Raw genomic sequence first — 22,652 nt, 5'->3', positions numbered from 1 at the left:
ATATATATATATATATATATATATATATATATATATACACAGCATATATTTGGGAAAAAATCGGCCGATTAACCGGGATCTGCTATATTTTTTTTTTTGGTCCTCCAATAATCGGTATCGGCTCGGTTGAGCTCTAGTTGTAACCTTACAGAATGTGTAAAAAGTCAAGGGGTCTGAATACTTTCAGAAGGCACTGTAAGTAATTAAGTCTCAAAGTTTGGCTACATTTTCTGGCGCCTCCCTCATGTCAGTATCTTTGTGGACATAAGAGGCTGTAGCCAATATGCATAGTCTATCACCTATACTTTGACATGTAGGCTAATTATTTATGTATATTTAATTAAACTTATTTTTTGGTTTTCCAATTCATTTAATTGGCTATTTAGTTTAATGGTCTTAGTGCCCTAGCAGAATAGGGCACCTCTTAAAATCATTAAATTTCATGCCTGGTGTACTGACCTTCACACTCGCAGCCACCTCCCTTGGCGCGGTTGGCCACTGCAGCGGTATAGGAGCGGGCGTCGAGAATGAGAAGCTTCTGTGGCGCAGAGTTGGCATCAGGGCCTGAACATCCTGTCAGAGAGGAGTCTGAGGCAGAGAGAAAGAGAGGATTTAGATTCCAGTTTTAGTGGTGTGGGGGAAAGGTAGAGGCAGAATGAGGGATGGAGAGAAACAGATAGGGGACCGGTAGAGGGAATGAGAGATGTGAGGTGGAGGGAGGTAAAGAGAATGACAGATGGAGAGTTCGGAGGGTGGTGTGTTTAGGGGACAGGCAGATAATGAGAGATGGAGCATAGGAGAGAGGGAACGAGAGATGTTGACAGGGAAAAGGTAGAGATTAAGAGATGGAGGGTAGTGAAAGGGAAGAGGTGGACAGGTAGAGAGCATGAAAGCTTTTGGGATGGAATAGGGTGAGAGAGCGTGAGAGACTGAGCGAGCAAGAGCGACAGGGGATGAACTTGGGATAAACAGAGAGAGGAATGTTAGGAACAGGGCCATGATGAACAATCGTGCTGGCTCAGCTCTCAGCTCGTCCCCTTGACACGATCAATATCTCCTCCTGATGATGACCACTGCAGCATCGCTCAGTAACAGCTACCACGACTCACTCCTATAGTGGGCAATTGAGGACACACTGATCTGGGACCAGGCTATCCCTCTCCCACTCAACTGAATCAATGTCCTGGCATTCAGGAAGTCAATTCTATTACTCCATGTTACCCCCCTCAACACAGAAAAGTGATGGGAATAGATTCGGGGTGCATTTAGCCTTTAGTTCCCTCTCTGAAAAGGGCTAGTCGTTTCACAGGCTCCAACTTCTGTCCCGCTGTCCATTTTTTTGTGAAGAGAAGCCAATATTGTGTGTTGAGTTAGAACAATGGTGTTGTATAGAAACTCAACAAGCTCAAAGCTGTCTAACTAGAAGAGTCGAGACAGAAACTTGGAGAGTAGTAGACCGTGTGCAGCCCACCGTTGTTCTCCCATCTGCATTCATGTCACAGTCATTTACACACAAAGTGAATGGAAGAGAGAGAGGGAACAGTCACTCCCAAAATGGGCCCCACATTCTTGGCCTCCAACATGAAAAGGTAACAAACAAAATCGCCACAGCGATTTTGCCCATACACATCCGGTCTTGACTGGCGACAATTTATCCTTTGTCCAGCCACAATGTATGTGGGCGAGGTGTGTGTGTGTGTGTTAGTGTGTGTATGAACCAGACATAATTGCACGCCAATGTGAATGTATTAATTGAGAATGGCATATTCCCAGGCACTTATGTCTTCATAGCTAGTTCTCATCAATCTAATTGGGGTTGTTTTTGGGACAGTGCAAACTGAATGAGCTGAAATGGCTACAGTTATCCATAAACAAGTTATCATTCCTACTGGTTTCAAAAGACTGGAAAGAACTGCTAAAGCAAGTGCTGTGAGATTCTTTCATATGAGAATGTGTTCTCTCTCTCAGGCAACTTATCAGGTATCGTAAAGGTCAAATAATAAAGCTCTGTCAGCCGTACCAAAGTCGCCGTCGGAGCTGTCTGGGCCCTCCCCTCGGGGCCGGCTGCAGGCTGCGGCCCCACAGGTGACCCTGGCCCCTGGGTCCATCAGACAGGCCTTAGCGATGGAGGTGACCAAGTATTCATCCTCTGTGTTTCTCCAGCCCCACCAGCTGATCTCTGGCTGGCTGCAACGGGCGATCACTGCCCCATTCCTCTGGTGCCTGGTGGGACATCACAGGAGAGAGAGTGGGGACCAACCATAAGTAGACATACAATAAAAAACCAGAGCAGGTCAACAGTCAAATTATCATTGTTTGGAATGTGCAACACATTCCAAACAATGATAATTTGACTGTTGACCTGCTCTGGTTTTTTATTGTATGTCTACTTATGGTTGGTGTGGGACTTAGGTGTGGGATGGTGAGGATATTTGAAATGTGTCAGTGTGTGTGTGTGTTTTCTTCAGGTTTCTTCCTCCTTCCTGCCTTCCCCCCTTTTGACATCCAGGTGGCAACACGTATCTCTGCGTGCCTGGCTGACATCTCAGCTTGGATGTTGGCCCCTCACCTCAAACTCTACAAGACGGACAAGATGGAACAGCCCTTCCTCCCAAGGAAGGACTTCCCGCTCCAAAAGCTTTCTATCACGGTTGACAACTCTACGGTTTCCCAACCCTATGGAGTGCAAAGAACCTGGGCATAATCCTGGACAACACCCTGTCGTTCTTTGAGCTCTACAATCATGCTCTACAACATCAGTCGAGTACGACCCCCTTCCTCACACCGGAAATGGTACAGGTCCAGGCAATTGACCTCTCCCGTCTGGACTACTGCAAGCTTACCCGCTTCAGCCATCAAAGCCCTGCAACTCCCCCACAACACCGCAGCCCGCCTGGTTCTCAACCATCTCAAGTTCTCCCATGTCACCCTGCACTTTCGCACTCTCCTCTAGCTCACAATCGAAGCTCACATCCATTTCAAGACCCTGCTGCTTGCCTATGTAGCAGCAAGGGAAACTGCCCCTCCATACCTTTAGTCTATGTTGAAACCCTACATCCCAACCTGAGTACTCCGTTCTGCCACCTCTAATCTCTTGGCCCTCCCACCATATGAGGGGCTGGTTCCCGCTCATCCCAGTCTAAGCTCATCTCTTGGCCCTCCCACCACTATGATGGGCTGGCTCCCGCTCATCCCAGTCTAAGCTCATCTCTTGGCCCTCCCGACACTATGAGGACTGGCTCCCACTCATCCCAGTCTAAGCTCATCTCTTGGCCCTCCCGACACTATGAGGGGCTGGCTCCCGCTCATCCCAGTCTAAGCTCATCTCTTGGCCCTCCCGACACTATGAGGGGCTGGCTCCCGCTCATCCCAGTCTAAGCCCATCTCTTGGCCCTCCCGCCACTATGAGGGCCTGGCTCCCGCTCATCCCAGTCTAAGCTCATCTCTGTCCTGGCACCCAAATAGTGGAACAAGCTTCCCCCTAACATCAGGACAGCTGAGTGCCTACCAATCTTACAAAGAAGCCTGAAAAACGCTTTACAAAGTAGCCCTCCCCAGAAAACAAATATAAAATAAACACTTTTATTTATTTAACCAAGCAAGTCAGTTAATAACAAATTCTTATTTACAATGATGGCCTACACCGGCCAAACCCAGAAGACGTTGGGCCAATTATGCACTTCCCTATGGGACTCCTAATCACGGCCGATTGTGATACAGCCTGGATTCAGCCTTAGCCTGGATTCAGCCTTAGGCAGCCTGGATACAGCCTTAGCCTGGATTCAGCCTGGATTCAGCCTTAGCCTGGATACAGCCGTAGACCCCTGCGCCACTCAGGAGCCCCTTGCCTTTCTTGCAAGAACACTCGCTTGTCTTTTCTTACTAGCTCTGACTTTGCTGATAGCTGCTCTTTTGAGATTTTTTTTAACTTACTATGTCTGTGATATGTAGTTGCCTCACCTAGTTGCCTAAACATATGATGCAAAACTCATACCAGCTGTATTTCTGTCTTCTTGCACATCAATAGAACAAAAACAATCCTTTAAGATGAACACATTAACTGTAAGTCACTCTGGATAAGAGCGTCTGCTAATGAATAAAATGTACAACGTGTTTGTGTGTAGTATGGCGGATGTGTGTGTATGGTATGATGTATGTGTGTGTAAGTTATGGTGTGTGTGTGTGTGTACATTATGGTGTGTGTGTGTGTATGATGTGTGTGTGTGTGTGTACGTTATTGTGTGTGTGTAATGTGTGTGTGTGTACGTTATGGTGTGTGTGTATGATGTGTGTGTGTGTGTGTATAATGTGTGTGTGTGTGTTTGGTATGATGTGTGTACGTTATGGTGTGTGTGTGTGTGTACGTTATGGTGTGTGTGTGTACATCATGGTGTATGGTATGATGTGTGTGTGTGTGTGTGTACGTTATGGTGTGTGAGTATGATGTGCATGTGTGTATGGTATGGTGTGTGTGTGTGTGTACATTATGGTGTGTGTGTACGTTATGGTGTGTGTGTATGATGTGTACGTTATGGTGTGTGTGTCCTGTGTGTACCTGTAGACCACCACAGGGATCCTCTTGGAGGACCTGAAGGAGCCGACACTCTCCAGCTCCTTGTCTGTGATCCACACTGGCACCAGCAGCTTCTGGGGGTAGCTGGAGCACAACCTGGCAGGAGAGAAGATGAGGGGACAGGTTAGGGTTATACAGATTATGAAGTCAGACCCCTTGATTTAAATTCTAGGCATCTAACAAGTCTTCAGCTCTCAGGCAAGGTTACTCATCAAGCAAGTATAGTTAACCAAATCACCTCCATTACATTTGCACTAAGCAATACAGTAGACTGTAGATTTATACATATAGGAAAGGGAGAATGTACTTACTTACCACTGACTAAAATGCACAGCAAAGCAGGGTAATTATCAACGTAGTGCATTAAGACTGTTGGAAACTAGTGAATATTAATGAGAGAGGGCTTTTATTTCTCAGATAAAATACCCAAAGTGAGATCGACAACTCCAAGCCCTGCCGTAACAGAGATATTCAGTGGCCCGCTGTCTCTAGCTCTTTATCCCCTATTAAATCTTCCTATCATCTATTCCGACCCTCCAGCACTTACACCATCTCCTCTAGTTTGCACATCACTGTTTCTCTCTCTCTCTCTCTCTCTCTCGCCTAGCCTAGCCTAGCCTAGCCTAGCCTAGCCTAGCCTAGCCTAGCCTGCAGTCGCTCTCTACTGTCTGCTCCAGGTAGATATGAGTGTTGTGCTGAGTTATGTATCCCCAGCAGGTTCTGGCCTGCTTAAATGACCCGTTTCTCCAGTGTGACTGTCCCCCCCAGCAGGACACTCAGAGCAGACAGAGAGAGAGAGAGAACAAGACAGAGAGATCATGGCACTGTGGCTCTCAGAGCATACTGCAGATTAATTTACTTATTTACCTACCCAGCAGAGGACACACACAGGCCTCAGACACCTTTTAATGTCTTTTCAAGTCTGTGTGAGTGGAATTGTGAAAGTTATGTTAAATATGTCTGCGTGTGTAAGTGTGTTAGAGATGGGTGTACAGAAAGGTGTGTATGATTTGCATGTATGTCAGACATGCACAGAAATGTGTGTGTGATGTGTGTGCGACATGACTGGTGAGTGTCAGACAGAGGAGAAGAACAGACAGATGGAAGCCCCCTCTCCCCCGGGCCCCACGGCGCAGCTGTCCTTCAGAGAGGGAGAGAGAGAGAGAGCTCAGCCTGTCACAGGGATGACAGCGACTCTTACTCTACCCCTCCGCCTAATCCCTGTCTCTCTCTCTCGCCCCATCTCTCCCCACTCCCTCCCTCCCCTCATATCCCCTCTCCCTCCCCCATAGACCTGTCACACAGATTATCAAGAGCCGAGCAGCAACAGAGAGAGAGAGCTTAAACACTGACTGGCGAAGAAAATGCTATTTGAAATGCTGAGTCACTCTCCCCACCCAGTCTGCTCCGCAAACGAGTCTGGGACTATTTAACAGCACAGATGTTAGCCCACTCTCTCCTAAGCAGGTACGTCTATCTAGCTACGGTGTGTGTGTTGGCTTGATGAGGCAGTTGTTTGATCATCAATCTTCCCGCTCTGTGTTGAGACTGGGGGGGCCGTGTGTACGTGTGAGACTGGGGGGGGCCGTGTGTACGTGTGAGACTGGGGGGGGGGCGTGTGTACGTGTGAGACTTGGGGGGGCGTGTGTACGTGTGAGACTGGGGGGGGGTGTATGTGTGAGACTGGGGGGGCGGTGTGTATGTGTGAGACTGGGGGGTCGGTGTGTGTGTGAGACTGGGGGGGCGGTGTGTATGTGTGAGACTGGGGGGGCCGTGTGTATGTGTGAGACTGGGGGGGCCGTGTGTACGTGTGCGACTGGGGGGGCCGTGTGTACGTGTGAGACTGGGGGGGGCCGTGTGTACGTGTGTTTGTGGGTATCATACTTGTAGTTGAGGTTGATGTCAGACACTCTCCAGGCATTTTGCATGTCGAAGCCCATCCTCCTCACCTCCATCTCCTGCCTCTGACGGACATGATCACCTACACAGAGAGAAAGAGGGAAGAGAGGTAAAGCAACAATAATGAGGCCTCAGGATTTAAATCTGCATGTGTGTGTGTGTGTGTGTGTGTGTGTGTGTGTGTGTGTGTGTGTGTGTGTGTGTGTGTGTGTGTGTGTGTGTGTGTGTGTGTGTGTGTGCATGTCTGACACTAACCTGGTCTACAGAGGTGTAGGTGCTGGTCCTCATCGTCTGCGCTGCCCCCCAGACACCAGGCGTGGTAGGCCAAGGCAAACAGATCCTCCAGCCTGCCAGGGTGGGCTACGGCCCGGTTCAGACGCTTCAGCCACTCCTGGCACTGCTTGAATGTCGAGAAATGGCATCTGAGTAGATAGCAAAACACAAACACATAGGATGGAAAATCAGAGGATGGCCACCAACCTCAACACCATTATCATGCTTTCACCATATTATTATGGTTTGTGTACATGATCTATTATTATTCTTAGGCAAAACATGTTCAAGGACCAAAAGATAAAACACAACCATGGGCTATGCCTACATTATCATACATTGTCCGACACGTTCATCTTGATTGGACAGAATGTGAGGGTGGTATACAGTTACTGTATGTAGGCCTATATTCTCTCTTACAGTAGTTCACAAACGGGTAATAATGAATTCTCTCCAACATGGAGATTTTTCTATGATTCTATATTCTCATGAGTGCTCTGAGTGTTTCCCTGGGCCGTGCCACATCACATCTGGTCCTCAGGCAGGATATAAAGCCATCATAATCAAAGAGGTGGGAACACTTCTGATGTCTGCATCTCTGTGAGGAGGACACCAGACAGGCTGTCACAGTGGGCCAGCAACACTACAGTTTATAGGAGAGAAGTGGGCTGCAGTGCATAGATTGGCTTTGATTCCTTGAAGTTCCAGTCTTTTCAGAAGAGGGTGAGTAAAAGAGTGAAACGTGAAGGGAGTGGGATTGTGAGCAGCAGCTATGTGTGTGTAAAATAACACATGCGCAGAAGCGGATTCGGATTCTTAGCTTTGAGAAAGAGGTTTCCAGAGGGGCGGGCAGGGCATGAGGGAAAAACTCTTTATTCGTAGTCACGGCCTTAAAAAAAAAAGGATCTTAAGTGGTTTTGAGACAAAAATGTTCTTAAGCCAACGACATGACATCTCTTTTTCAACCTCTGCAATAACAAAGGATCTAGTTTTCCCATCAGCAGAAATATTGTGGCATAGGCCTATCAAAAAAGACCACTACGAACGAAGCCTATACATTATGTCCAAAAAATATTATGTTGTGCTTAAAGTCAATCAAATGTAATAAAATTAAAAAAAGACTTATGAAAACAATTCCTATTTTTGATCATGTAAAAAAAACTATGATTCATGGAGCACAAGATATCCATTTATCAATAAGTCCTAATGATAGTTGTTTGTCACAAGCCAGTGTGTAGGTACCGTAGTTATAAAGTAGGAATTTTCTCTTTACCTGACGACTTTGGAGTCCTTGCAGATTATGTGCAGTTGGAACATGTCTCTGCTCTCCACATTCTCTATGAGCCTCAGCGGCACCTGTACGGGGAGACAGAGAGAGGACACCACATTACACAAGACACCAGGGTAGACACAACACCTCTAATAATGGGGGCACCACTTTACACAGGACACCTCACTGAACACAACACATTTAATGAAGTGCCTAGTAATCTAGGCTCGCCATGGCTAGTTAAGGTACCTACTGTAAGGTAGACAGCAAGGCACGGTGAGGTAACAATACATTTTTCACACAGCAGAGGGGATTGGAAGATGATATTTGTGGTGGTCTTACCCATGGGTTATGTAAATTCACACAAGCCTCTATTAGGTATAGGCCTAAAACAGACACCATACCAATGCCTCTATTGCCAGACCAATATCTAATTTACGACAGCATAATTTGTATTTCCTTATAAAATCATCACGTTGCATGCTATTACATTGTCAATGCACCTTCCATGAACTATAACGTTTATATCTTAAGTGTATTTACACTTTTTCATAGTTGCCACAGTAAATTCTCACACAGTAAGTCTTATTCATACAAACAACAACCATTATGCAACCATAACAACCATTTTAAACAAATAAGTCATCACCACAGGCCAAGCTCTGGAGTCTGCAGCAGTGCAATCTATTCTAGACTCTCCACTCAGTCATTCTATCATGCTGAGCCTGTAGTGTTCCGTACCACTGCTCTAGCTCTATTATTGGTCCACAGGTCAGGGGTGTTAATGAGGTCACTCTGAACTCAACAGTTATAAAATTACCCAATGAGGCTTGACCTTTGATTGGGGCAGGCCAATCAGCACCTGGGGGCCTGGGTCTTCTAACTCGGTAAGGGACAACCAATTCATGCTGCCACACTTCAGACAGACTTCGGCACAAAGTGGTGCTACAAAATCTTAAAATGCGCTATAAATGAAATCTCTGCAAAACAGAACTGCTTGGGCTCTTGCCTTGCTAAGTGCATTCAATTATATTCAACGTTGAGGAGATTCTGAATCAGAAAATGAATAAAACAGTTTTTAGATTGCTTCCAATTTCAAATGAAATGACATTTTGTCTGGCCGGAGGGCACAATAATCCAGGAGTAGTCAGTCTGAACCAGAGGTTGAATGATAGAGCGCTCTAGTCTAGACTGTGGAAGGGAGGAGGGGGGAAGCTGCAGGTTGCTGTTGACACAAGGTACTCACAGAAATATGATTGTCCACACCTTGATAGGTCTGCAACAAAGTGACAGACAGACACCAGGACCAGGGAGGGAGCAGAGAGCAGGAAGGAGGAGGGGGTGATAACAAGACAGGGGACAGAGGCAATGGAAAAACTATTAAACTGAAGAAAAACAACAGAACGAAGTTAATGATAGGCAATGCATAAAAAGAAAGAGCTAAAGGTGGAAGATAATGAAAATCAAGCAGAGAACACAAATTAGCACTGCAGAAAGAGCGACTTTTGCCAACCACAACCAAGCTTGAAAAGGAAAGTATGAGAGAAGAAAATGGAAGGGGAAAGGATATGAAAATGTAACACAAACTAACAGTGCAGATGTCTATATGTTTAGATAAAAAGTGGTCTTACTACAGGTGCTCTGTTAGATGACTGGAGTTCTGGGATGGGGGAGAAGGAGGAGAGGAGTTTGTCTCTAAAACCCGACCCTAGGCAACACATTGACCTTGTTTACATGCACACCAATATTCGGGATACTGTCGCATTCTGTCTTTGAGTTGACTCATATAAACATCATGTCCCGTTTACAACAACACGAAAAAGCTTGTATCCCGATTATGAGAAACTCGGATAAGATGCCTATGATATGCTGATCTTTGACGGGATACTGTGGCATGTAAACATCTTATCCCGTTGACCGTTGTTTTTCGCGTTTTGCGCAGGCTCAGCTTCTCATATCATAGGTGTTGTGTGATGATGTTCTCATCTGATATTCAAACTAAAAATTAACAATCTGCTCAGTTTGATCCACCATAATTACATAACCATTTATTTTGCTGGTACTCCGTACTGGTCCATATAGCCTACTGGCTAATTTCACCAATAATTTAGACATGCTTTTTCTGACATTTGGTAGGCCATTTGTTTGTCAACTATAGTTAGATACATGTTGTTTCTCTTCTGTCATAACTGCCCCAGTAGATTATAAAGTATGCTCACCAGAATGTCTTACATCGATAGAATGAATGCACTAGTAATCTAGTTAACACCGGTAAAGTTAGTTTCATATAGGGATCAGTCGTATAAGTATGTTTCGTACAGGGATCAGTCGTATAAGTATGTTTCGTATAGGGATCAGTCGTATAAGTATGTTTCGTATAGGGATCAGTCTGTTTCGTATAGGGATCAGTCTGTTCGTATAGGGATCAGTCGTATAAGTCTGTTTCGTATAGGGATCAGTCTGTTCGTATAGGGATCAGTCTGTTCATATAGAGATCAGTCTGTTCGTATAGGGATCAGTCATATAAGTCTGTTTCTTATAGGGATCAGTCTGTTCGTATAGGCATCAGTCTTATAAGTCTGTTTCGTATAGGGATCAGTCTGTTCGTATAGGGATCAGTCTGTTCATATAGAGATCAGTCTGTTCGTATAGGGATCAGTCGTATAAGTCTGTTTCGTATAGGGATCAGTCGTATAAGTCTGTTTCGTATAGGGATCAGTCGTATAAGTCTGTTTCGTATAGGGATCAGTCTGTTCGTATAGGGATCAGTCTGTTCATATAGAGATCAGTCTGTCCGTATAGGGATCAGTCATATCAGTCTGTTTCGTATAGGGATCAGTCTGTTCGTATAGGGATCAGTCTTATAAGTCTGTTTCGTATAGGGATCAGTCTGTTTGTATAGGGATCAGTCGTATAAGTCTGTTTCGTATAGGGATCAGTCGTATAAGTCTGTTTCGTATAGGGATCAGTCTGTTCGTATAGGGATCAGTCTGTTCATATAGAGATCAGTCTGTTCGTATAGGGATCAGTCATATAAGTCTGTTTCGTATAGGGATCAGTCTGTTTCATATAGGGATCAGTCTGTTCGTATAGGGATCAGTCTGTTCATATAGAGATCAGTCTGTTCGTATAGGGATCAGTCATATAAGTCTGTTTCGTATAGGGATCAGTCTGTTTCATATAGGGATCAGTCTGTTCGTATAGGGATCAGTCTTATAAGTCTGTTTCGTATAGGGATCAGTCTGTTCGTACAGGGATCAGTCTTATAAGTCTGTTTCGTATAGGGATCAGTCTGTTCGTATAGGGATCAGTCTTATAAGTCTGTTTCGTATAGGGATCAGTCTGTTCGTATAGGGATCAGTCTGTTCATATAGAGATCAGTCTGTTCGTATAGGGATCAGTCTGTTTCGTATAGGGATCAGTCTGTTCGTATAGGGATCAGTCTTATAAGTCTGTTTCGTATAGGGATCAGTCTGTTCGTATAGGGATCAGTCGTATAAATCTGTTTCGTATAGGGATCAGTCTGTTCGTATAGGGATCAGTCTTATAAGTCTGTTTTGTATAGGGATCAGTCTGTTCGTATAGGGATCAGTCTTGTAAGTCTGTTTCGTATAGGGATCAGGGAGAAAACAGAATTACTAAAAACAGTGGAAAGATTGGTCCTGTGCAAAATGTCCAAATGTCATCAGTTTGACAGGTTTTAAGGAAACGAAAAGCTGAGAAAACGATGAAACACGTTTCTGATAAGACTTCCGTTCATATTGGGTGTATATTTTATGTGGTTGAAATACTGTCTACTTGTTTAACAGTGCCAGAGAACACATTACACACACATTGACATTTTCATCAAGAGATGCTGAAAGAAATAAATCATATTTCTCCACTCCTGTTCCCGAGACCAAATAAACTTGTTGTATAATTTTACTGCAAGAAAAGCATAAATCCCCTGGAGTTGATATTATTTTACTCTACATGTAGAAGGTTACAGGCCTACAGTCAGTGTCCTTATTTCAGTTACTGTTTCCATTTAACCCATATGAACTTAAATGAGGATTTTCTGTTTATTCATGGTTACATGGATACTCATAAGCGGGATATCAAAGGTGCTTGATAACAGCTTAAGACCTTAAGCAGGATATGAGCTACTATCAGGAATACTGTGCGCATGTAAACGTGGTCAGTGACTAGGGTCTAGTTTCAATGACGGACTCATTTGGCATAGAGGAACTACGTCACTGCCTACTTCACTACTTTATCTGCTTGAATAAAAAAGGTTTTGAATCGCGACATTCTCACATGTCTGCCACGTGATTTTTCTTTCTTTTTCTCCCTTATCGAAATAGGCAGTGACATCGATCCTCTATGCCAAAAGAGTCCATCACTGAAACCAAACCCTAGTCACTGTTGCCTAGGGTCGAGTTTCGAGACTAAAGAGGAGTAGGTGGAATCTCACTCTAAGGCAAACAATCAGGCTGTTTGTATTACAGCAGGGTCTGGCGTCAGTAGGAGGGGCCACTGGATGCCAAGATAAGTGTGTGTGTGTGTGTGTAGATGCGTGAGTGTGCCTGTGTGTCTGTGGTGCGCACGTGCAACTTTAAGTAAGTGCTGGGCCGGCTTCCTGAAACTCCAGAGGTCACGTAAAACAGTCCTGGCTGGTGGTGAGATCATAGCCACCGCTCACTGCACCACTCCTGTGGTGCCTGACACACTGCCAACTCAGTGGGTGTGAGGAGGGGACCAGGCATCAGGTCCTGGGAATGGCTCTGCATCTCAATCACATCATTTGAAGTGCTACCAGCCTTGGCTTGTAAAGCAGCAGGACATTCTGTCTAAAATGTATTATATGGCCTGTAATGAATCTAACCAGCAGAGCCTCTCCTTTCAGGCAGGGTTCTGTTCCTCACATTACCTACCTCTCAGTTCTGTGCACAGATCTACAGACAGTGTAATGAATCTAACCAGCAGAGCCTCTCTTTTCAGACAGGGTTATGTTCCTCACATTACCTACCTCTCAGTTCTGTGCACAGATCTACAGACAGTGTAATGAATCTAACCAGCAGAGCCTCTCTTTTCAGGCAGGGTTCTGTTCCTCACATTACCTACCTCTCAGTTCTGTGCACAGATCTACAGACAGTGTAATGAATCTAACCAGCAGAGCCTCTCCTTTCAGGCAGGGTTCTGTTCCTCACATTACCTACCTCTCAGTTATGTGCACAGATCTACAGACAGTGTAATGAATCTAACCAGAAGAGCCTCTCTTTTAAGGCAGGGTTATGTTCCTCACATTACCTACCTCTCAGTTCTGTGCACAGATCTACAGACAGTGTAATGAATCTAACCAGCAGAACCTCTCTTTTAAGGCAGGGTTCTGTTCCTCACATTACCTACCTCTCAGTTCTGTGCACAGATATACAGATCTATAGACAGTGTAGCAATTAGCCTGGCAACTAAACTGATTTATGTACATTACACTGCAGCATTCAATCTGATTTAACCAGGCTATGTCAGAGCAGCTATTTTTAAAATTTAACTAGGCAAGTCAGTTAAGAACAAATTCTTATTTTCAATGACGGCCTAGGAACAGTGGGTTAACTGCCTCATTCAGGGGCAGAACGACAGATTTTTACCTTGTCAGCTCGGGGATTCCATCTTACAACCTTTCAGTTACTAACACTCTAAGGCTACCTAGCTACTTGAACATGCTCGTGTTGTTTTTTCCAGGATCTCTGTATCATGTGTATTGCATGTGTTAGGGCTGGGCGATATGGCAAAAATGTATGAGTAGTGCGTGACCCTAGGGTGGCAACACATACATTCTAAGTGATTTCAATGGGTCTTTCTCCATTCTGATTGTTTTATACTGTTCAATTCACCCAAAAATAATTTTCCGCATTTTCTTCAATTTCTGCATTTCCTGCACTCATTTTAGACCATTTCCACACTGTCACGTAGGTCTGGAACAATTTAGGGAAAGAATCTAGACCTTATTTTTAACCAAATGTTGCAATTGTGATTTGACTTGCGATTTAGAGCAAAACACTTGGGTGAACTGTGGAAATTATTATTCTAATTCCATAGTTAGAATATAATAGTGGGCACTTTGAAATCAATAGATGACAACAAATGAAAACCCCAGGAAGGAATTATTGTGACAGGGTAGGAACCAAAGTGTTGATAAGTGTTTACTTGGGGACCCTATAACTTTTGGCTACATTGAATGTTTTCTCTTAGCTACTTCATGTAACTAACACATTCATGCTTTGTGTATTCCTCTTTGATTTAGAAGATACTGTTGCACAAAAAACATGATGATTTAGGTCTACATCATCAATGGTATTATCAGGCTGTATAGCTAATTACAGTACCAGTCAAAAGTTTGGACACACCTACTCATTCCAGGGTTTGTATTTATTTTTACTATTTTCTACATTTTAGAATAGTAGTGAAGACATCAAAACTATGAAATAGCACATATGGATTCATGTAGTAGCCAAAAAAGGGTTAAACAAATGAAAATATATTTTATATTTGAGATTCATTAAAGAAGCCACCCTTTGCCTTGATGACAGCTTTGCACTCTCTTGGCATTATTTCAACCAGCTTCATGAGGTAGTCACCTGGAATTCATTTCAATTAACAGGTGTTGCTTGTTAAAAGTTCATGTGTGGAATTTCTTTCCTTCTTAATGCATTTGAGGCAATCAGTTATGTTGTGACTAGGCAGGGGTGGTATACAGAAGATAGCCCTATTTGGTAAAAGACCAAGCACATTTTATGGCAAGAACAGCTCAAATAAGCAAAGATAAATGACAGTCCATCAATACTTTAAGACATGAAGGTCAGTCAATGCGGAACATTTCAAGAACTTTGAACATTTCTTCAAGTGCAGTCGCAAAATACGTCAAGCGCTATGATGAAACTGGCTCTCAATGAGGACCGCCACAGGAAAGGGAGACCCAGAGTTACCTCTGTTGCAGAGGATACGTTCATTAGTTACCAGCCTCAGAAATTGCAGTCCAAATAAATGCTTCACAGAGTTCAAGTAACAGACACATCTCAACATCAACTGTTCAGAGGAGACTGTGTGAATCAGTTCTTCATGGTGAAATTGCTGCACAGACACGACTACTAAAAGACACCAAAAAGAAGAAGAGACTTGCTTGGGCCAAGAAACACGAGCAACGGACATTAGACCAGTGGAAATCTGTACTATTGTCCAAATTTTAGATTTTTGGTTTCAACCCCAGTGTCTTTGTGAGACACAGAGTAGGCAAATGGATGATCTCCTCATGTGTAGTTCCCGCCATGGAGCACGGATGAGGAGGTGTGATGGTGCTTTGCTGGTGACACTTGTCAAGAATGTATTTATTTTTCAAAACACACTTAACTAGCATGGCTACCACAGCATTCTGCAGCGATACGCCATCCCACCTGGTTCGCCCTTAGTGGGACTATTATTTGTTTTTCAACAGGACAATGACCCAACACACGTCCAGGCTGTGTAAGGGCTATTTGACCAAGGAGAGTGATGGAGTCATGCATCAGATGACCTGATCTCCACAATCACCCAACCTCAATCCAATTGAGATGGTTTGGGATAAGTCGGACTGCAGAGTGAAGGAAAAGCAGCCAACAAGTACTCAGCATATGTGGGAACTCCTTCAAGACTGTTGGGAAAGCATTCTAGGTGAAGCTGGTTTAGAGAGTGCAATTCTTTCATCAAGGCAAAGGTTGCCTACTTTGAAGAATCTCAAATATTAAATATATTTGGATTTGTTTAACACTTTTTTGGTTACTACATGATTCCATATGTGTTATGTCATAGTTTTGATGTCTTCACTATTATTCTACAACATAGGAAATAGTAAAAATAAAGAAAAACCCTTGAATGAGTAGCTGTGTTCAAACTTTTGACTGGTACTGTATGTTTGTTCTGACTCAGTACATTAGCTAGCTAGCTAGCTAGCCAGCTAACTAGTGATTAGCATTAGCAGCTAACAGGATTTAGGCCCAACTTGCTAAGAAAATACAAACTAGCTGGTTGCAGATGTAAGAAACACAAACTAATAGTGTAATTATAAAACACTACTGGATTTATATTAAGTGAAGGCAAGTTTCTCGTGGTCGAGGAACAACAAATGCCCACCTTGAGTGACAGGGGGCGGGGCTATCTCTGTGTGGAAAGCAGCATGTTAAGAGAGAGCGATGACTCAAATAGTGAAGTAAACTATAAAAATGGAAGTTACACACAAAGTATCACTTTGTACAAACCAAATATTTAAATACCGATATAGAAGGTAAAATAAAAACCCAGTGGATCAATACCAGCGTATCGTAAAATACGCATGTGTTCATTATGTCTTACATTTATAATGGAGTCCTTAAACTTGATGTGGAGCCTGTAGTTGGAGATGGCGATGATGGTGTCATCGGCTCGGCCTAGATACTCCACCCCTTCCCCCTGCAGAGCTGGGAACGGCACCTGGAGGGGACACAAACGTTAACGCAACGTTAAGACAACATGAACCACAACGCTTAATCAACATTGCCATAAGGACGTTGGATATCAGCGACACAAACGTCACAAAGTTAAAGTCTTGCAGTTTTTACAGTATATTCACTTCATTATCTTCCTATTAATCACACTGTTCTCTGTAAAACTTGCAATGCAGCCGTCACACATCAAACCAGAGTACATGGTCCAATGGAGAATCAACACTATCCTGCTGATTATCACACCTGTATCACACCTGGTCTCTTAAATGTGTACCTAGTAGTGTGAAAAGACCTTTAGTTCTCCTGGTCAGTGTTGTTGGAATCTGATTGGCTTGTTCTCCAGGTGCTTGCGCTGCTAGTGGTTGAGATCTGTTTTGGTAAACCGTATAGAAATATAACTACTTTCTCCAATCATGGCTAGTGGAAAGGTTGCCGACTTTTTCTGTGGCTTAACCAACATGGCTCGTCATTTAACATTTGTATTCATATTTACAGATCACATACAGGTTTGTTATTAAGGCACATGAAAGTTCACGTTCAAGAAGACATTTCTTTTAAAAAGAAAGACAAAAAAAACATTTATTACCCTACCTGTGAAGTAGGAACTAACGCCAAATGTCCAGCTTCTTGAATCCATTCACAAATGTGCTTTGTGGCAGTCCCCATTAGCACTAATGGCATAAAAGGATCTATTTGAGAGAGCAGAGCAGGTTGGCTGTTCTTTGAGCCTGAGTGAACAGGCCGACAGGCAGGCGGGCAGGGAGGTTGTGTACTATGTACTGTGTGTGTGTGGTGTGTGTGTGTGTGTACATGGTTGACGGTACTGTGTTTGTGATGGCTCTCAAACCAGCTAACATTCCAGATACATGCCCATTTCATTAGTCCCTCAGCCCAGACTCCAGGCCTGCATTCCAAATGGCAACATATTACCCATAGGGCTCTGGTCAAAACAAGTGCACTATGTAGGCAATAGGGTGCCATTTGGGACACAAGGATAGAGAAGACCCATGCATTAAGATAATTGGTTCCCATCACAGAATAGAACACGTTTCATCTCTCTCAGAAGTAGCACATTTATCTTAGCTGCTTAAAACCCAACCAGGTGGAGGGAGGGAGACAGATAAAGACTAAATAGAGGGAACTGATGATGGCAATCTCTAGTCTAAATGATGCCTCAAGTCGTCTAAAACAGTAAGCCAATTAACAAGATGCAGCCAAACAAACATTAATGATCACTGTGTTCAAACTTAATTCAACATTTTATTGCACTTTACTGAAAATGATTTATACTGAACAAAAATATAAATTCAACATGTTACATGTTGATCCCATGTTTCATGAGCTGAAATAAAAGATCCCAGACATTTTCCATAAGCGCAAAAAGCTTATTTCTCTCAAATTTTGTGCACAAATGTGTTTACATCCCTGTTAGTGAGCATTTCTCCTTTGCCAAAATAATCCATCCACCTGACTGGTGTGGCATATCAAGAAGTTGATTAAACAGCATGGTCATTACACAGGTGCACCTTGTGCTGGGGACAATAAAAGGCCACTCTAAAATGTGCAGTTTTGTCACACAACAATGTCACAGATGTCTCAAGTTTTGAGGGAGTGTGCAATTGGCAGATTGCAGGAATTTCCATCAGAGCTATTGCCAGAGAATTGTTAGTGTTAATTTTCTGCCATAAGCCGCCTCAAACATCGTTTGAGGAGCATTTCTGTCAATAAAGCTCTTTTGTGGGGAAAAGTTATTTCTCATTGCCTGGGCCTGGCTCGCCATGGCTGCACCCCTGCCCAGTCATGTGAAATCCATAGATTAGGGCCTAATTTATTTCAATTTCCTTAAATGAACTGTAACTCAGTAAAATCTTTGAAAATGTTCCGTGTTGCGTTTACATTTTTGTTTAGTGTAATATTGACAGAGACAAATTATGCCCATGTTCGTCTTGTCATTAGACTGGTGCGTGGCAACAGATGAGAAACATCTTAGCAGTAATTGATGTTTTACTGTGAAGTCTAAACGGGATGAAATAATGTCTAAATCATTTTCCTCTGCCTGGAACTTAGCTCTAGTCTTGTTCGCTGGTGCCATGACAAAGGTCTGTAATGCATAATGTATAATTACTCTGTGTGTGTATGCTTGGTAAATTGAAGAACATCTCTAACCTATACTTCTCTCTCTCGGAGTAGAAAGGCCTACTTTGATTTTTCTCTTCCACTCATGTCTCCTGGCATCAATCTTTACTTTATACTCATCACCTCCTGGCTGGCTGTCAACATGGGGGCCCCACAGGGGTGTGTGCTTAGTCCCTTCCTGTACTCACTTGTTCAACATGACTGTGTGGCCACGCATGACTCCAACACCGTCAAGTATGCTGACAACACGACGGCGATAGGCCTGAACACCAGCGACAATGAGACAGCCTACTACAGGGGGGTGGTCAGTGACCTGGCAGTGTGGAACACTCCCCCATCTACACCGTGAAGAAGGTGTGATAGCGCGTCTTTCCCCTGAGGAGGTTGAAAATACTTTGCATGGGCCCTCAAATCCTCAAAATGTTCTACAGTTTCACCATTGAGAGCATCTTGACTGGCTGCATCACTGGTATAACAACTGGTATGACAACTGCACCTCCCTTGATTGCAAGGCGCTACAGAGGATGGTGCAGACAGCCCAGTACATCACAGGGGCTGAGCTCCCTGCCATACAGGACCTCTATATCAGGCAGTGTGAAAGGTGAGTAGGCCGCCATTTGTTCTTTAACTGACTTGCCAAGTTAAATAAAGGTAAAAAATAAAATAAAATAAAAAAGTTAAATAAAAGGAAGGCAATTGTTCTAGACTCGAATCACCCAAGCCATAGACTGTTCTCTCTGCTTCCGCACAGCAAACGGTACTGAAGCAAGCCAGGAGACTGCTAAATAGCTAACAAAATGGTTACACAGACTATTTGCATTGACCCTTCTAATTTATTTTTGCACTGACTATGCACACACACCCACAAAGTCATATTATACGCTGCTACTCTGTTTATCATATAGCCTGATACCTAGTCACCTTAACCATATACATATCTAACCCTCCAACTCCAGTATCCCTACACATTGTAAATATGGTATTGGCACTGACTCTGGAACTGACCCTGTATATACAGTAGCTTACTTTATTTTGTTCTTATTTCTATTTCTCGTGTGTTTTTGTTCTACTTTGCTTTATTTATTTTGTATAGTACTACTGATATTGATTACTGCACTGTTGTGAAAGAGCAAGCAAGAAAGTCATTTCACCATGTGACAAAAACTTGAAACTGAAGTTGTGTACCAGACCCTTGTTGGCCAGCAAAAAGTGGTTTGGTTGTTGTTATGCTGTGAGCATTCACTAGAGACGACAACATCTAGAAGATCTCTATTTTGGAAAGACACAGCACAGAGTTGTTGCCTAGTGACCACTTAGGCACAATAATACCTCATAATAATTGCCTCATCACACTCACTACTTACTGAGTCACTCTAAGAGCAGGACCTGTTGGGGCATGAACATACAGGACAGGCAGGGGAGAGAGGATTACTGTAAGATGTGAAATGTTACAGCCTAGAGAAAACAACTCATTAAAAGGAGCATGCGATTGGGCCTGGGTACTACAAAATGAATGTCTGTATAAAAAATAAAACATTATCTACTCAAACTCACTTCTCTCTGGTGAAATGAATGATCAGAGAAAATGCACAAGGATCACAGCAAGGGGAGATGAGAGTCAGGCTTTTTATTTTATTTTTTACATTTGATCACAGAAAATGTAAGAAATGGACAATCTTATTTTAAAAAACAGGGAGCATGCAGGCTTCCAAATGGAAGCATCACGAATCGATAGAGGCCGTGAGGCTTTACTGATGGCTCTGGATGGAACCTGGCACTGATGCCTGGCCCAGATAACACCAGACTGAATGAATGGTGAGGGCAGCATTCAGTCTGGTTGAATCAGTCTACTCTCCCTCCATGGTGGAGATTATAACCTTTACTTGTTTTTTATCATTGTCCCTCCCAGGCCAGCTCCTTGAACCAGCCCAGACCAGTGCCCCATAGTCTGCCCTGTGCCCCATATATCTTACTAATGTTTGTGTTGCTGTTCATCTGTCACAAAAAGAAAGTGCCTGGGTAGCTTTGGCTTGGCAGAGGTGCAGGAGAGAGGGTGGGGTGCAGTGTCGATGGGGTCTCACAGATAACATCAGTAGTAGGGCTAAATATGAGTGGAGGAGCTTTTCAGATAAAACTATGGGTATGGTTCTTCTCTTTATGGGAGGTGTAATATTCCTAACATAATCTCTGAGTCTGACTGTCTATTATGAGAAACTGAAATGACAAGGAGAGACAATATCATCAGAATACTAACGAAGCCTCCAGGGGCTAAATCATGTGCACCGCTCGTTAACTGTCCAGGCAAGAGTGGATGAAGGCAATCCACTGCAACTCCACTGTCGAAAGGCAGGGAACTAACACATCCCGCTGAAAGTGTCATACATAGTTAACATCCTGTACAGTCTCTCTCTGAGCTGCATCAAACTGGCTCTGTGGTTCTGCTCGGCTCCAAATAGAGTTGTATGACTCATAGACGGCCGGCTAGTGCAGCAGAAGATACTGTGTCACGTTTTTCCCTCTATCCTGCCTCAGGCAGTACATATAAAAAGAGAGGGAAGAGAGACCTAGAGAAAGAGAGAGAGATGGATAGAGGGAGGAAAAAGACCATGCAGTGACAAATATTTTATGACTTGGTGGTTTGTGAGTCGTGACTTCCGGTTTTAGGCAACTGGAGAGGGAGGGGCACTCCAGAGAGGGGAGCGGAGGAGGAGAAAAGGGTGAAATGCAGAGCTATACAGTATGTGAAATGGACGATTGTAAAGCACCACTGTGATACTACTGTGGCAGAGGTTAGCTATACTGGCAGATGTCTGTAATTCGCCTACAGTGAGACCCAGTTAAAGTCAGTGTAGGTAGCACCTATTTCTGAATGCGAGAAAAGCATATACAGTGCATTTGGAAGGTATTCAGACCCCTTGTTACAGCCTTATTCTAAAATTGATTAAATAAAACATGTCCTTATCATTCTACATAATGACAAAGATTTTTTAAGTATTTAAACCCTTTGCTATGAGACTCAAATTGGGCTCAGTTGCATCCTGTTTTGATTGATCATCCTTGAGATGTTTCTACAACTTCATTGGAGTTCACCTGTGGTAAATTCAATTAATAGGACATGAGTTAGAAAGGCACACACCTGTCTATATAACGTCCCACAGTTGACAGTGCATGTCAATGCAAAACCAAGCCATGAGGTCAAAGAAATTGTCTGTAAAGCTCCAAGACAGGATTGTGTCGAGGCACAGATCTGGGGAAGGGGACCATAGAATTTCTGCAGCACTGAAGGTTCCCAAGCGCTCAGGACCTCAGACTGGGGGTGAAGGTTCACCATTCAACAGGACAACGACCCTAAGCACACAGCCAAGGCAACGCAGGAGTAGCTTCGGGACAAGTCTCTGAATATCCTTGAGTGGCCCAGCCAGAGCCCGGACTTGAACCCGATCGAACGTCTCTGAAAATGGCTACAGTATGCAGAGACGTTCCCCATCCAACCTGATAGAGCTTGAGAGGATCTACAGAGAAGAATGGGAGCAACTCCCCAAATACTGGTGTGCCAAGCTCAAAGATGTAATTGCTGCCAAAGGTGCTTCAACACGTAGTGAGTAAAGGTTCTGAATACTTATGCAAATGTGATATTTCAGTTATTTATTTTTAATACATTTGCAAAAATAAAAATATATTTTTTGCTTTGTCATTATGGGGTATTAAAACAATTTAATCAACTTTAGAAGAAGGCTGTAACTTAACTGCTCCTACCTGAGACGCAGACGTCCCATCTAGACATCTGGAAATGCAAATGCGCTACGCTAAATGCTAATAGCAAATTAAAACTCAAACGTTCATTAAAATACACATGCAGGGTATTGAATTAAAGCTATACTCGTTGTGAATCCAGGCAACAAGTCAGATTTTAAAAATGCTTTTCGGCGAAAGCATGAGAAGCTATTATCTGATAGCATGTAACACCCCAAAAGACCCGCAGGGGACGTAAACAAAAATAATTAGC

General features: G+C 43.5%; 1 protein-coding gene across 4 annotated transcripts in view; it reads right to left on the bottom strand.

Moving 5' to 3' along the window:
- LOC109891858 (myotubularin-related protein 4-like) overlaps positions 1-22,652 on the bottom strand; it is a 143,105-nt gene that overhangs the window by 22,115 nt on the left and 98,338 nt on the right. For 2 of the 4 annotated variants that reach the window (XM_031827014.1, XM_031827011.1), the window contains 8 exons: positions 16,380-16,496; positions 9,262-9,291; positions 8,019-8,101; positions 6,728-6,894; positions 6,458-6,554; positions 4,556-4,669; positions 2,021-2,223; positions 460-588 (listed from right to left, as the gene is read on the bottom strand). In XM_031827014.1, coding sequence (XP_031682874.1) covers positions 460-588; positions 2,021-2,223; positions 4,556-4,669; positions 6,458-6,554; positions 6,728-6,894; positions 8,019-8,101; positions 9,262-9,291; positions 16,380-16,496 — 940 coding nt within the window. The remainder of the gene's footprint in view (positions 1-459; positions 589-2,020; positions 2,224-4,555; positions 4,670-6,457; positions 6,555-6,727; positions 6,895-8,018; positions 8,102-9,261; positions 9,292-16,379; positions 16,497-22,652) is intronic. The other 2 variants (XM_031827013.1, XM_031827015.1) reach the window with 1 other exon arrangement.

The sequence above is a fragment of the Oncorhynchus kisutch genome, linkage group LG6 (assembly GCF_002021735.2).
Source record: "Oncorhynchus kisutch isolate 150728-3 linkage group LG6, Okis_V2, whole genome shotgun sequence".
Taxonomy (NCBI): domain Eukaryota; kingdom Metazoa; phylum Chordata; class Actinopteri; order Salmoniformes; family Salmonidae; genus Oncorhynchus; species Oncorhynchus kisutch.
This window is presented reverse-complemented; position numbering and strand designations above follow the sequence as displayed.